General features: G+C 34.4%; 1 protein-coding gene across 7 annotated transcripts in view; it reads right to left on the reverse strand.

Annotated features, from left to right (window-relative positions):
- Positions 1–15,497, reverse strand: part of RYR3 (ryanodine receptor 3) — a 237,272-nt gene that overhangs the window by 133,842 nt on the left and 87,933 nt on the right. For all 7 annotated transcript variants that reach the window (XM_074584986.1, XM_074584985.1, XM_074584984.1 and 4 more), the window contains exons 14-21: positions 14,648–14,783; positions 12,931–13,026; positions 12,122–12,240; positions 9,544–9,677; positions 8,666–8,907; positions 5,620–5,812; positions 1,554–1,770; positions 1,239–1,343 (exon numbers count right to left, since the gene is read on the reverse strand). In XM_074584986.1, the coding sequence (XP_074441087.1) occupies positions 1,239–1,343; positions 1,554–1,770; positions 5,620–5,812; positions 8,666–8,907; positions 9,544–9,677; positions 12,122–12,240; positions 12,931–13,026; positions 14,648–14,783 (1,242 nt within the window). The remainder of the gene's footprint in view (positions 1–1,238; positions 1,344–1,553; positions 1,771–5,619; positions 5,813–8,665; positions 8,908–9,543; positions 9,678–12,121; positions 12,241–12,930; positions 13,027–14,647; positions 14,784–15,497) is intronic.

A 15,497-nucleotide genomic window follows, 5' to 3' on the forward strand; every position in this document is an offset into this window, starting at 1 on the left:
CTGCTGAACGCCTGAGCAATATATGCTCAATAGAGCACAATCTGATCTATTGCACACACTCTGATTCAAGAACCTTAAAGAATCACTTGGTAATGTTTTTCAAGTTCTACTGGAATAATAAAGCAGAGCATTCTTTTTCTGATATCGATATAAGTCTTTGAATACTTATCTGACTCTTAATTAAACAAGATCTTTCACTCAGTGCCAAGTGCTTCTATCCTGATAGCAACTAGGAGTCATGACATTTCACATTCAAAAACATTTTTCAATTGCCAAAGCTCAGAAACAGTAAAAAGGCTAATAAAGCTCAGAATTTCAATAGCGATGACATTTTAGCAGATAGTATGATAGAATTATTGAAGAAAAAGGTAAATCAAGTCTATAAGTAAAACCATCAGAAGATAAGAGAAGAAAAAAGATTATTCTGAGGCAGGATACAGTTGTGATGGGCACATGGAGGACTACCCCAGTAAATCTGAATTTGAAAAGAAGCACGATGAAATAATCTAAATTCAAGGCAGAATACAGCCTTTAAAATTTTATATTACTAGGGGAAGGTACAATTTTAATACAGACGTTGAATTTAATGTTAAATTCTAAATATAATATTCTTGGCTTACCCTTGTAAATTTTACCACACATCCATTGGGTAGAGAATTACCCACATCCATTGGGTAGAGAATGCTTTGTCATATGCATTTAAATAACCTTGACCAGATGGCTTACTCTCTTTAACCTGTCAGGCTATATCACATTATAAGGTATCATTATAATGATACGTTTTAACTGTAACTAATTAAACAAAAAATCTGAGCTTTGAGGAATCTGAATGTTTACAAAAGTCACCAAAACCCTGTCTCCATTATCAACAGAAGAGATCAACAGATCTCTTTGATCCCCAACACTAGAGTAAACAAAGATTTAGCTGAGAGGTCACTCACTATTGGTATGATTTTCAGTAGAATTCCATCTTGGTATAAGCTAGTGAATTTCTCAATTAAAATATTTTGTTCAAATTATTGTTTATAGTGCTAAAATATGTACCTTATTTATACTCCAAATTTGCTTTCTAATGACTACTTAAAATCACTGTCTCCTGGCAGCTCACACTTTCATCTGTTGTTAGTAAAATATAGAGCACCATTAAATACTCGGTTCAGCTTCCAAGTCCAAGTTTTCTGGTAGGAGATTTAACCAAATACAGGTGACTGTACCCAGACAGGTCATTCAAAACATACCTTGCCGTATGTCCAGCCTAATTCTATTTTATTCATTCCCCACAGTTCATGGATATTTTCAGCTAGTTTGTCCCTGATCTTTTCAAGATGAAAAGGAAGAGCAACCTAAGAAAAGAAAATAACAATTACACAAATAAGAAAAGGTTCCAGTTACCACACCTTGTAGATCTGAGATCATCTGGTTCACTTACATACACCCCAACACACAAATGATGAATTACTAAGAAAGGGGGCAAGCTAGCTTAGTTTTTATATTGTGAATTTAAATATTTTTAAGACATATTTTACAATCCTATTATTGTATACTTAACATACCTGACTGGTGTCGATTGGACAAGGGATAAAGGAAGCTTGCGAGAGGAATTGTGTTGTACCCAGTAAATCCCTCACTCCATCAGAATCTCTCTTATATTCCTTCACTGGTTCCAGTTTCATCTTCTCTTTTGGAAGCAATGCTTCATAACAGGGAGCATAGCCACCAGGAGGCAGAAATTTAAATTCTCCATGACGTCCCCCCAATAAGAAACGAACTCTGTGCAATTTTCAGTGAAGAAATTATACTCTTAAATAGTCAGCATATACTAACATTATATATATATAATTTCAAAACTTAAACATTTATTTGAACAGCATTTACAAAAATGCAGGTGTATTTCATGATTTGACAAACACCAAAGAGTTATCAAGCATTCATACTAGCAGATACTATCAATAACACCATAACCTACCCACTATTTTTTTGAAAATTTGTTTTGGCCAAAGCAAAACTAATTATTCAATGCAGTAGTGTATTTTCCAAAAAAAGTTTCTTACTTAAAATCAAATGGTTGTAAATTGTGAAATTTTTAATGCATTTAAATGATTTGGAAACACAAATCTAATTTAAAATGGACTGTTACTCTAGAAAAAAAAAAAGCAACAACAAAACCCAACACAACAACAAAAGGACTATTTATATACTACTTAAAAGTTTTAAAGTAAATTCTCAGTGCACTCGTGCGGGCAGTTGGCACAGCAGAAAAAAAGAACCAGAGGATATGGTATAAAAAACCCCACTATAATCATAATGCCTAAATCAAGCAAACAAAATTATACCAAATACTAGAACTGGGAATGAGTTTCAGAACCATAACTACAATTCCTCTTAAGCCCCTAAAGTTTTCTGTTTCTCCTCAGATACACATTTTTAATACAAATTTAAGAGTATACCAGGAAAAACAACAAAGACAAAAAATATCTGACTTCATACTTTGGTCCTCATGTAAGTAAATGTCTAGAGGTAAACAACCACAGAAAATTGAAAACAATTGTTATTTCCAAGAAACAGCCCATACATTTGTTCTGATGGGGTCACCAGAAAGAGCCCATACCACTTTTTATTTACATGTCTAGAAACACTGAACTATCAGATCAATATATTTCATTGAAAGTAAGATACATTAATAATATTAAAAGAGGAGAAAAATTAAGACACACAAGTTTTCTCGAACAGGATATACATAAGCACAAGTCACAAATATCTGAAACAGTTCAATGTCCTCAAAAATATATGATTATTGATTACTTTTATTAAGCTTGAACTTTCTAATTTCATTTTAAAAATATACTATTTAAAATATTTGAATGATCCCAAGGCAGCTAAATATTTGAGATGACAACTTTTGAGCTCAGACCTCTCTCTATGGCAAGCCCCCACACAGATCAAAATACTTTAAAAATAAAAAGGAGGTCAATTTTATTTTAAGACCTAGAAGTCTAACTTCCTAAATAGACAAAAGTCAAAGAAAGAATCAAAATGAAAAACTCATGCAATTCTTCCTTTGCCTACCACACCCCAGTAAATAGGTCCTTGCTTCCTGCCAATTTGGTCAGTTTTTCTGAGTTCTTGCAAACCATTCAATCTCACCTGATCTTTATGATGTTCTGATTCCTTTCAAGGCCTGTCTCCTCCCTGCCCTTCACTGCGGTATCTAAACCTCCACACAGGCTATATGCTCCTAAAGCTGCACACTCTCTTTTAAAAACCTGAACACGCCATGAAGCTGTGGCTTTTTGCCTCATTTTAAAAGAAATGTTCAGATTTTTTGATTTGAAGAACTTGTTTTAATTTGTCTGAGTTTAACCTTAAAAAGAACCCTCCTGAAAATCAAGTATAAAGCAATATAACTCCTAAAAGACAGCTGGAAATAGTTAAACAGATTTAGGTTAATTACTTCTCCTTTTGGAGTTGGGCTGTACACAGGCAACTGCACCTACCATTCTAGCAATTTGCTAGCAGCTATACTTAAGTTTTCATAGCCTGAATGACAAGACTATGCCAAATAGTCTTTTGCTTATTATAATGGCTGTCTGAGAAAAACAAGATCTCTGTGATAACAGTATTTAATGTACCTCATGTTTAATTACTAAAAGCACCAGGCTTTTACTTTTAAGATGTTGACTTTTCATGTTAACACATCCAGACCCCTAACTTCCCTAAAAGTAAGTTAAGTTGGATGGCTCATTTAGAGTTAATCTCATATTTCATTTCTTCATCTCTGCATTTACACACATTTTAAGAACAGGATGAATAAATCTGAATAGAAGAAAAGAAAAATAGAAGAAAAGAAAATTAATGCTCAATACAGAGTTGCTGTTTAAATTCCTTGATTATACATACAATACAGGTGCTGACAAGGGTTTAGAGAGGAAAAACTGATGACGGAATGATAAAGCAGACCCAGAATCAGAGACTGAGAAAGTCATAAGCAGAGGAAAAGCAGATAAGCCACAAAAGAAGTAGAAACGTAAGAGTTTGTGCTCAGTGCAGAACACACTCCTCCACTCATGAACTCAGGATTCCCATGTAATAACATTTTTCTGATATTAACAGACACTGAAGATGACATAACGTGCTATTGCAATCAGCTACTATTAACTACAAGGGAATATGCTCTCACAAAATGCTCAAACATCATCAAATAAGAATGAAAAAAATAAAGAAGTTCAGGCAGATTTCTTACAGAAAAAAATAATGAGCATTTTCAAAAGCTCTTGTAGGGTCACTCCCAGAGAATAAATGAAAATTTATTTTTAGGCCCTTCCCAGGCCTCCTTTATTATGTTTGGTTTATGTTGGTATTCTCACCTGGGAGGTTCTTTTGAGCATGTGATGCTCAAAGTACCTATGTATTGATCATAGAAGGAAAAGCCCACAGACAACTAGTTATCTGATTTACTTCACCCCAGAGGAAAAAAATATTTTTTTCTTTCTTAATTGCTAAATGTATGAACCATTTATAACCTGAGCTTTCTTTCACTTACGAAAGCTACACAATGTCTATTCTGGCCATACCAAACCTTCATTTCTCAAAACCTACCGTGTATAAGAAAAACTATCCTTTAAATAAAAGCCAGCCCTCTGCATCTTTTTCTCACCTTCACCACAATCTCTTACTCTGCTCCTGATTATTTCTTCCAAGTCTGTCAGTTTCTGACAGATATTGACATCTGGACTGTTAGCCTTTTTTCATAGTGAAAAATTTTCATAACTTATCCATACTTTATGCAGAAATCATGCTCAGTCTACAAAAGACAGGAACTTTTCTTACTGAAGAATTCTCCTTAATTATCTTCATGTCTTCCCTTCCTAAAATTGTTGCCTGCCCATACCAGCAATAAAGATGCTCTAAGATGAACTGAACAGAAATTGGCCAAGTTACAACAGTGCTAGAGCTAGTCTTTTGTTGTTTTGTCAGATTTTTAATGTTAACATTAATATTAATGTGTCTAATGTTAACACAAGTATTTTTGCCACTTAAGTAGAGTGACATTTGCAGAAGATTTTCTGAATTAATTAAAGGTAAGGTAACAATAGAAGCTTGAAAACAGTAAGTTCAAATCTCTGTATTTTAGCTACAAAACAGGTAAGAAATGGGCAACATTAGTAATGAGATTCCAAAACTTCTCATCAATTCTTTGTGTTTCCTACTGTGAATATAGTATCAGTTTTCATGATGATTTAGGTTTTTTACTACCTGCTGAGAAAGCCAGTGAGAATATTAATTAGTGCCAAATGCGGTGCTGTGTTTCTAATGTGCTTTTTTTTTTCACTGATAATTGGTATGAGACAAAATTAATTTCCCCCAGGTCACCAAATATCCATAAAATAATAATTTTCAGAAACTGTGACTTGGTCAAATGGCAAACAGGCTCACATTTTGCCCTTAAGAGAAATCATCACTAAACAAATCAGTACTTTCATGCCTGCCTCCCTCCCTCCCAGCTGCCGGTTGGGCAGAACTGAAACAACAAAATGGAACAAATCACGCATGAATTTGGACAGTATTTTGTGTGACAAGACAGTGAAGAAAACAACGGTTAACATTAAAAGTTGTACTTACTTTACACCTGCTGATAAGCTTACAACAGGAAAGAAAAACCCTTCTGTACTGAAGTTCTCAAACATTCCTTGTACAGGCTGTCCATTAATGCGGAACGAAATGCTGGGTACACCTAAATCCAAGCAGCAGCTAACCACATCATCAGATGCTAATAAATGCTGATTGACAGATGCTACAGCTCTGGGTACTCGACCTGGGATGAAGGTATTAAGTAATCAGAAGTTTTAGGCAGACTCACATAGGTTTAACAATGACATTATTTCCTCAAAACCATATCAAGTTTTTTGTCTGTAGTCACAAAGACATGATCCTGCCTTCATCTGTTTTATGAACAGTTCTGCTTTTAGAGACAGACAGGGAGTCAACATTCTTCAAATTGATATGTGGCAGAAAAGTCCAGGAACTGAGCAAATCACTTGAGACCTCTGACATTGTTCACAAGACAGAACGTGCTCAGTTGAAATCATGCCCGTTCACGCTGTAACCTGATCCAAGTGTACTAAGGCACAGTAAATGATGCCCTCTTTATAAAGCTAACATGGACATATCCTTTTTTTTTTTTTTATTGTGAAATACCAGATTCACATATCTATGAGTATTCAGTGGTGAGTCACTGGAACATGTTCTGCAGAGAAATTGCGGATGCCCTGTCATTGAAAGTGTTCAATGTCAGGTTGGACAGGGCTTTGAGCAGCCTGGTCTAGTGAAATATGTACCTGCCCATGGCAGGGGGGTTGAACGATATGATCTTTAAAGGTCCCTTCCAACCCAAACCATTCTATGACTCTAAAATTCTACTGGAGATATGATTATGACTAATATCTAAGTTTACAGTATAAAGAGGCAGAATGGTATACTGAGTTATCAAAAAATAGATCAAGAATTTAGTGGACCACGTTTTCTTTATCAACTACAGTCATACACTCAACAGAGGGAGCTTCATTTTCCCTACCTGGGAAGGTGGAACCTTACAACCAGGCACAGGACAATAACAATTCACCAGAGATAATATATCTGAAGTAATCTAACTACACACACTGTAGTTTTTCAATTGCACTTCAGTATCTGAGTATATTTTTAGCCAAGGAATATCTCTTGAAAATCCCTTTCAAAACAATTCCCTTGGAAACGTATTTTAACTGTAAAGCGAGTCTAATTAAGCAGTTTAGCACTATTCCAAATTACTGTTTTTGGAACTTCTTAAGAACAAGTCAAGTCAACTGTTCAGGACAGTTTAAGTACTTTGAATTTTCCCTTACTGCAGGACATGAGACTTAAGAGGCTTTCCAGCACTGTATTTCTGAGGTTCAATTAGTGTTTAATTTTGTATTAATGATCTATTCAGCCATTTCTAATGGAGTATGTTACAGATGTCTCCCAGCCTACTCCCCAAAATCATTAGTTCTGTCATTTGGGAATTGCTCAGTAGTGCTTGTGATGGTTGACCTTGGCTGAACGCTCACCAAGCTGCTCTATCACTCCCCCACTCAGCAGAAGGAGGGGTGGGGGAGAAAATAAGATGCAAAAAAACCTTGTGGGTCAAGATAAAGGCAGTTTCATAAAGCAAAAGCAAAGGCCACATGTGGAAGCAAAGGAACACGAAAGATTTGTTCTCTACTTCCCATCAGCAGGCAATGCCCATCCACTTCCCAGGAAGCTGAGCTTCAGTACACATGGCAGTTGCTCCGGAAGACAAATATCGTAATAATGTCCCAACTCCTCCTCCTTTCTCTTAGCTTTTATTGCTGAGCAGATGTCATATGGTATGGAATATCCCTTTGGTCAGTTTGGTCAGCTATCCTGGCTGTGTCCCTTCCCATGATCTTGACCAGCTCCCAGCCTACTGGTGAGGGGGGAACATTGGAGAGACAGCCTTGGTGCTGTGCGAGCACTGCTCAGCAGTAGCCAAAACACTGGTGTGTTATCACACCTTTCTAGCTACCAATACAAAGCACAGCACTATGAGGGCTGCTATGGAGAAAATTAACTCCATCTCAGCCAGGCCCAATACAGTCCTGAAAAAAAATATTGAATTAAGTGTGCACACACACACATATATTTTATACACAAAATCCTACGCTAGAACAATGCTAATATAATTGAAAAGGCAAACACAACCAAATTAGGGAACGTTAGAATTAAGGCTATAAAAATCAAACTCAGCGTATTTATGTACACAGTATTTAAAACACACCTTTTAATTGCATGGCCCCACGCTATTTTTTTCTGAGCAATTAAAGAGTACTTAGCTGTATATGGCATTTCAAGGCACCAAGAAATATGGGGAAGTTAATGATTTTGCCTACATGCCTTGAATATTGTAAAGTAAAAAACGCACACATCACAAACTGAACAAGCTAAAAAAATAACCCTCATTTAGTGTATGCAACAGAGATTTAGAAGGAAACATAATGTGCTACTTCATAAATAAAGACTGTAAACATAAGGACTGAAATAAGGTCTATTTTTTTTCCCCAAATTTAGCAACTACAGGATTTCAGTTTGACAATAAACCACAGAAATTCATGGTCTAAATCCAACTGAAGTTGGTAATAGTGTAGCAATTCTTATTTCAAATTGCCAAAATTGTCTTTTATGAAACTATTTATCAAAATTTAAATTCGATTTATTAAATCTATCAATAGGTGTGAGGATAATAATGTCATTTTCCTTCAACTGTAGATACAAAGTGAAAGAATAATGCAAATGCAGATCCATATACAATGAATTTGTCTGAGATCAATACATCCATTGATTTTGAACAGGTAGACTTGATTCAGTACTGATCTAAATCTGGAAAATGCCATTTTTGATCAAAAATCATGAAAATAGAAGCTATCTGCTAAAAAGCCTAATTGGTATAATTCATTATTGCCTAAAATCTCACACAAGAAGTCTGATCGGAAATTCTAAATAATTTCACGGCATCCTGGAGTTCTGAATGTTAGCTCACTATAAAATAGCATGCTATATACACACAGGTACCGTAGGTAAAGGTAGGTAACTCCTAAGTGTAAGAATAAGTGGAAGTGAAAAATGTACCTACCAGACCACAGATGAAGGCCATCAAAACCATAAGAGTACAAGTCATCACCAACACCATTGCCTCCCCATCCTTCTCCACCTCCAGGATAGGGGGCATAACCTGAAGTAGAGGCCCATCCAACTCGTAAATGGGTAGGTTCTGCCGTCAAGAATGGATCAACCTGGTCAATTATTAACTCAAAGTACCACTTCTTGTACTGTGCAGAGCCCTCAGCAACACCCAAAAATATGTTTGGCCTTATGCTAAGAAAGAAAATGTAAGCAAGTTAGTGTAAAAACAAATGCAATGCATGAAATATATTGCTGCATAATAGTCAAATTCACTTTGCAAATATGATAAGAGTGTAGATATCCACATTTTGCTTATAATATTCAAACAGTGATTCATTTTATGATTTTATAAAGCTGCTGTAGAATCACCTTCTAAGGTACAGGTTCCGTGCTTTGAAAAAACTTATACTCAAAAAAGCAATAAGAAGATCATTTTCTAAAAATCAAAAAAAAAGGAGTGAGTTTGCCAGGAAATCAAATCCCTCTTAAAATACCCAAGTACTTTACAGTATAGGTTTACATACTCTGTAATAATTATTAGGTAAAGTCATGCTCTGTTTTGGATGAGAAACAACTTTCATCTTTCCATTTCAAAACAGATTTACTATTAATTAGCAATTTCTATTTGAGCAGTTCCCATTACAATTGCTGCATTGTTAGTAACAATGTTTTTTTCAGAAGCTAATACATAAACATGTCCTAATGTGTGTGTTTCAATATTGAAAGTTGTGGAACTTCTCTTTAGGTTACAGTATTTTCTTCAATTAATTATTGAAGACCTGTAAGTTCCATTTTTTTTGAATATAACAATAAAACATGACACTATACCTTGTCACATCATTAATCAAACGTGTTTGCAAGAGTAAGTCTCTTCTAGGCAGTAGATTGTCACAAATCAAATTTTGATTGGCACGAACTGCAACTCCATTGCAGACACAGAGAGAACAAAGCACATCGAGAACCTTAAAAAAAAAAAAATCAGAAGAAAGTTCAGTAAAGGCAACTGCATATACTATTATTCAGTTGTTAGCTTAATTTACATTCAGAATAGACCTAAAAGAAGGAATATAACATACATTATCATTATTTTTTCCTAAATAATTTTCACATATATGGATTGAGTGTAGTCTGTACTACTGAAAGAGGATAGCAAACATTCATGGAACACAAATTCAGAACACAGGGTTTGCAAAATGCCTCAAAAACCTTCCATTGAGATTTCTTAGTCTCATTTTGATTAGAAAAGCAAAGCTGGAACAGCTGTGTGTCAGCTGTTTACAATTTTTAAAATTAAGTCTCATATAAAAATTTGAAATGTAAAATGAAATTATTGGAGAAATTTACTACAGCACAAAAAACTTTCTGAGCAAAATTAGTAGACAATTGTCAACTGCAAATTTTCAGACTGCTTATGAATCTGTTCCGAAAGCATGTTTTCAATATGAGAAGTAATCCATTTATTATTAAAATGAAAAACATTCTAAAGAATTCACTAAAAAGCAAAACAGAATTTCAGAAAGATCTGATTCTAAAATTTCAGCTATCTTTTTTTTTTGGTCACGGTCTGGAAATTGAAAGAGATTGACGTAATTACCCCACAGGTTACTGGACCAAAAGGGTTTGCAAGAGAGAACACAGTAACGTAGCATTTAATGCGGAGGGACAAAGCTGAACACTTTTGCAAAAAAAGAAGCTTAAAGAGGCACTTGAGCCCTGACAAGCAATAATTCAGCAACAAGCCCAAATGGTCTAAACTCTTACAGACCACCTCCAAGACAAAGAACCATCTTCACACTCTTATCATTTTGGAAACTGTTGTACAACACAAGGAGCAGCATAACAGAACACTTATTTAAAGTACTCCCGTTCTCTGCCCAGTGGATTAGCACAAAACCACCCTCAACAGCAGTTTAAGCTAATATATTTTGAACTTTGCCATGTCCTAGCCCATGCATTTTCCTTTCTACCACCTCTGTTATTGGGCAGAAACCTCTAGCAGAAGGACAGGGGTAGTAACCTAAATAAGCACAGAAGCTCTGACCAGTACTCAGCTGTAAAGTGTCTAACGAGATTAATGACTATCAGTAAGACAGAATTTATATATAAACTCTTTAAATAACCTCTATGCACTCGCTGACCATATTTCTGACACAAGGCTTTTCATTTAAAAAATCCTACAAATCAATAATTTCCAAGACTATCTTGGTTAATAATATTACTGTTTCTTATTTCCTAAATCACAACAGAATTTCTAATCTAGCAGGAGAATCAGAGATACTTTTTCCAGAGTAACAAATAAATTCATTATTTCACACTACTTCATTACTTAGTGATGTTTAGTGTCAAAGACATTACAAATGGAAATACACAAATTTGTTACCCAGTCTAATTCTTCTGTACACAACATTTTCCTCTGCTGCTTTAAGTTCCTACTATGAGGTCTACGTTAAAATGCCCCAGCTGAAAGGTTCTCGTTGCTGGTGACTGGCACAGCACAATAATCTTGATAACAGCTAAAAACAGTAAGCTAAATTTACCGCTGTAATTTCAACTGGGTTTTTTATGCCTGCTTATATCAGTTCATACTCCCTAACCATACTCAAAAATACTTCTTTTCCATATCTGTAGCTGGTTAGGTTCTCCGTATTACCTTCTCCTGTAAATCGGTAATTTCAGCTCACTACAACTTTGTTCTTCCTCTAGGTTATCAGTCTTTCAAATAAAATTTTAATTGAGGAAGGAAACTCACATCAGAAAATCACACATAAAACTATATCCTCCTCTGTGTTGAGATGTCATCCTGATCGCAGCCAGAAACTGTGTTCACTTTCTTCTGTCATAATAAATTGCACATTGATGTCTAAATTAATTTCCACCATTATTTCTTCTGGTGTAACCCAGGGTTTTTTCTTTCTTCTGAACACCTGTGTTTTCAGATATTTGGATTATTTTTCCAATTTCTCATTTTATTTTGTTCTTTTCTGTTACTGTTACTATTACTATTGCTTAAGTTAGGAATGACTTTACAGGATTTAGTTCTGCCTTTCTGCAGATACAACAATGGTACTTCACTGTTTCTGCAGAGCCCCGCATCACAAAACAAGCTACTCTGTCCGCGTGCTTACAACCACCAGAATGCTCCATTTTCTCAACAAATCCAAAATTCTGACTGGTTATCGATATTTTGTAACTATTTGCTTGTCATAAATATTTGCTGTATTTGAAACTGCAAAGTAATCACACATTATACATTTTTTTAATCTCAACAAAGCAATTTTACAGATGTATTTTGAGGTTATTCCTTTAAAGGTACTAGAATCACGTATTTCCATATAGACATTTATCTGGGTTTTTTCCACAAACCTTTGTGAGATTATCAATACATCCTTAGTTTTTCCAAACATACCTTGTAATTGCGCCCGTGTTTATCCAACAATGAAATAATGGATTTGATGTGCTCCTCAGCTATTATATTTAAAGCTTCTGGGCTTTCAATCAAGATGCAGTGCAACACTTCCAAAATACCTGTATGAAGGCCACAGGAACAATGTCATTAAATCATTTGTGCAACTGAACACAATCTAAAAGCTCAGTAAATAACAGAGCATCTTAAGAAATGCTGTATTTTCTCCAGCCTAAAAAGAGAATGAAAACTTTTTGAAGAGTGTTGATATGACTATGATATGAACTGCATTAGACAAAAGTTCATTATGAAGCTGTTAATTTCTGGGGGTTTTGCTACAGTTTTAAAACCACTTGAGAAAAATGCAAGTTTAGCTTCTTTTCAATGAGAGAGATAAAGGTTTTATAGTAGGGAGCACTGTACAGTATTTTGGTATTTTGTTGAACAGCTCATAGTGTAAAAAAACCTTGTCTCTATATATACGTCACTTGTACTTGTGCCCACAAACAACTCTGGCATTATTCAATAGCAAGGGGACAATAGTCTTGCTACTGTCTGAACTAGTTCATTAATTCACCAAAGTCACATTCAACACTGATTGGATGTGGTATTGCACAAATGTATGGAACCAAAAAATGCCACAAAAACGTCTGCTTGAATGTAATACTTTGCTCAATTAAAAAAAAAAAATGCAGTGTATTTGTTTTCTAAGGCATGTCATTTTCACAGAAAACTGCTCTGACATTTACAATGTAAGACAGCTGTGTATGGTGTATTGATAGTTAATTTACTCTGATAAAAGTGAGTCTCACCTGAGGAAGATTCTAATCTGTCCAGTTTACTTATTAGCCAATCGAGGTTACTGGAAAACTGAGTACAATTGTTTCTGTTGCCACGAATGAGAGCAGCTGGAAAAAACCCACAAGGCATAATTTTATAACAAGAGATTTCCTTATTAAATCACCAATGTTAATCATATATATTTTAACACAATTCTTATAACAACTTCACAAAATAATAAACCGACAAACCCTAAATACACATATGTTACAGTAATAAAGAATTAAGAGTTTCACTAATTAGACTATCAGCAACTGACATAACTTCTAAAGAGCATGTAGTTTTTGAAGTTGACAAGGGTCTACTGGATAAACATGAATTTCATCAAAAAATACATTTATGTTTTATTTTATTATTAATTTTTAACAGAAATTATCCACCACCCTTGTTTGGTGCAAAAGTCAAGCACTGTCATCATGAAGAGGCTGAAATGCTTCTTTTTCTATATCTTCTTAGCAATGAGTGGGAAGATCATATGCAGAAGTTTAAGCTCAAGTGAAGGCTGAGCGTACTACCCTTTAGCTCTACTTTCTGATTAAAACATGTTATAGAATGGATAGATTTTAGTCTTCAGCAGTGCAGAACACAATATTATTTGACTGCACTTTGAAAGTTCATCAGCATTCCAGTATTTCAAGCAATATTGATTTTTTTTCTTCCAGAAGTTGTTACTGATCATAGACAAACATAAAAAAAAAATCTTTTGTATACAATTGTCAAGGATTTCTATTATGAAGCATTAACTTAAATATTTATTACATCAGAACAAGTGTGTTCAAGATGTACCTGCAGAAGAAAATCAAGACAAAACCTGAAAAGGCCTACAAAGCACTAAAGAGGTTTTTTTCACCTTACTTTGTAAACTCGTAAGACTGTAGTAAAATGCAGGCAATGGTATCTCATTGCTTTCTGAAGCAATGGGAAAATTTCACCAGAAGCATCTGCATGCCTGTGCCATGCGAATAACCTCGTGCTTTGAAGCACTCCCCCGGTTTGTTTTATTCTAGTCCTAGCTCTAGAATTGTGTATTTTACTATGGCTCAGGACTAACTTTCTTTGTAAGGAAATTAGAATGAATTTAAACTCCATTAGAAGACAAGATTCTCACATACAAGGAATCATGCGACTCAAATATCAAATTAGTGATTTAAAGAAAATACACATATACATAATTCTCCTACACTATAATGTCGGCCCTACAACACAGAAGCTGTTCGCTCTAGAAAACATGGCATTAGAATTGAAAAAATATTTTAATTTTTGTTTTATGTAATTATTTTTATTATCATCTAAATCTAAGCCTCAACTGACAAACATGGATTCAGTAGAACTACAAGTTCTATTACTTTAAGGCTTCTCTTAGCTTCATATATAAAGACTGGTTTCCAGTTTTTCTAATTTTTAAAATAATAATTCACACCTATTTCCATACAACAGATACATTTAAATTAAAAAAAAAAAAAAAAAAGATACGCAATTGGCATGCTGCACCAATCTTTTGCCTAGTTGAGATTTATTTTTCTGCTCAATTATGTTCTCTGTAATAAATATCAGTATGTGGAACAAATTCTGTAATTTACATGACCAAATGAATAACACACGAAGTATTCTTTGCTGGTGAAGCAGCAAGCAGAATACAAAGAATACGTAACCTTGTTCTTTACATTAGTAGATTATTGAAGAACTTACCTAACAATTTGTAAAGAAGATTCAAAATTTCTTTCCATGCTGTACCATGTTCTTCTCTTGCAACTCCTGCAAAATGAGCTGCGCTGTTGTAGTCATTTAAGCGATCAATGCAATTCAAAACTAGTGCCAGCATTCCCTAAATGCATATGACACAAAGGAAAGTGAGCTGTACATGAAAAAGCATTTGTTGTCCTTTTAAAAGATTTTTTTCCTGTACACATTTAAAAGTTGCATCATCTTAGATTAAAAAAACCCAAACTAATGTGCTTACAAGATTTGAATTTGATTTTCCATTTTAAAGAATGATTCTATACTATTCCTTGTTCAGCTAAGTATTGTAAAAAGTCAGGAATAAACAAAACTGACAATAAAAGCTTTTATAATTTTTGTGAGCAGACTCTTTTTTACATAAAATCTTCCTTACATAGGAAAAAACCCAAATGCTTTAAATTTATATAAAAGGAATTTTTGTTGATTAAATAAGGTGGACATTTTACTATCCAATAAAAAAATCTGTAAAACAAACAAGTTCAAATACTAGAATAGATTTTTAACTTCAGTTTGACTGGAGACTAAAATGGTATTGAAAACCTGCAAGCAATCCAAACATGCCTAAAAACATTTTAAAATATATTTCCTATTTATACAGAAGTGTAATAATTTCACTTTCAGGGAGGAGTAATTCAGCAATTATGTCATACATATCCTTCTCTAAAATTAGCATTCTCCCAGTTTCTAAACAGTTCCTTTCTGTTTTCCTGACAGAAAGACATTAGAATTAACGTATATTAATTACTATTATTGACAGTTTTATTATTCATTTGGCGTATCCAGAATGTGTAACTTCACT

Source organism: Larus michahellis, chromosome 4 (genome assembly GCF_964199755.1).
Source record: "Larus michahellis chromosome 4, bLarMic1.1, whole genome shotgun sequence".
Lineage (NCBI taxonomy): Eukaryota > Metazoa > Chordata > Aves > Charadriiformes > Laridae > Larus > Larus michahellis.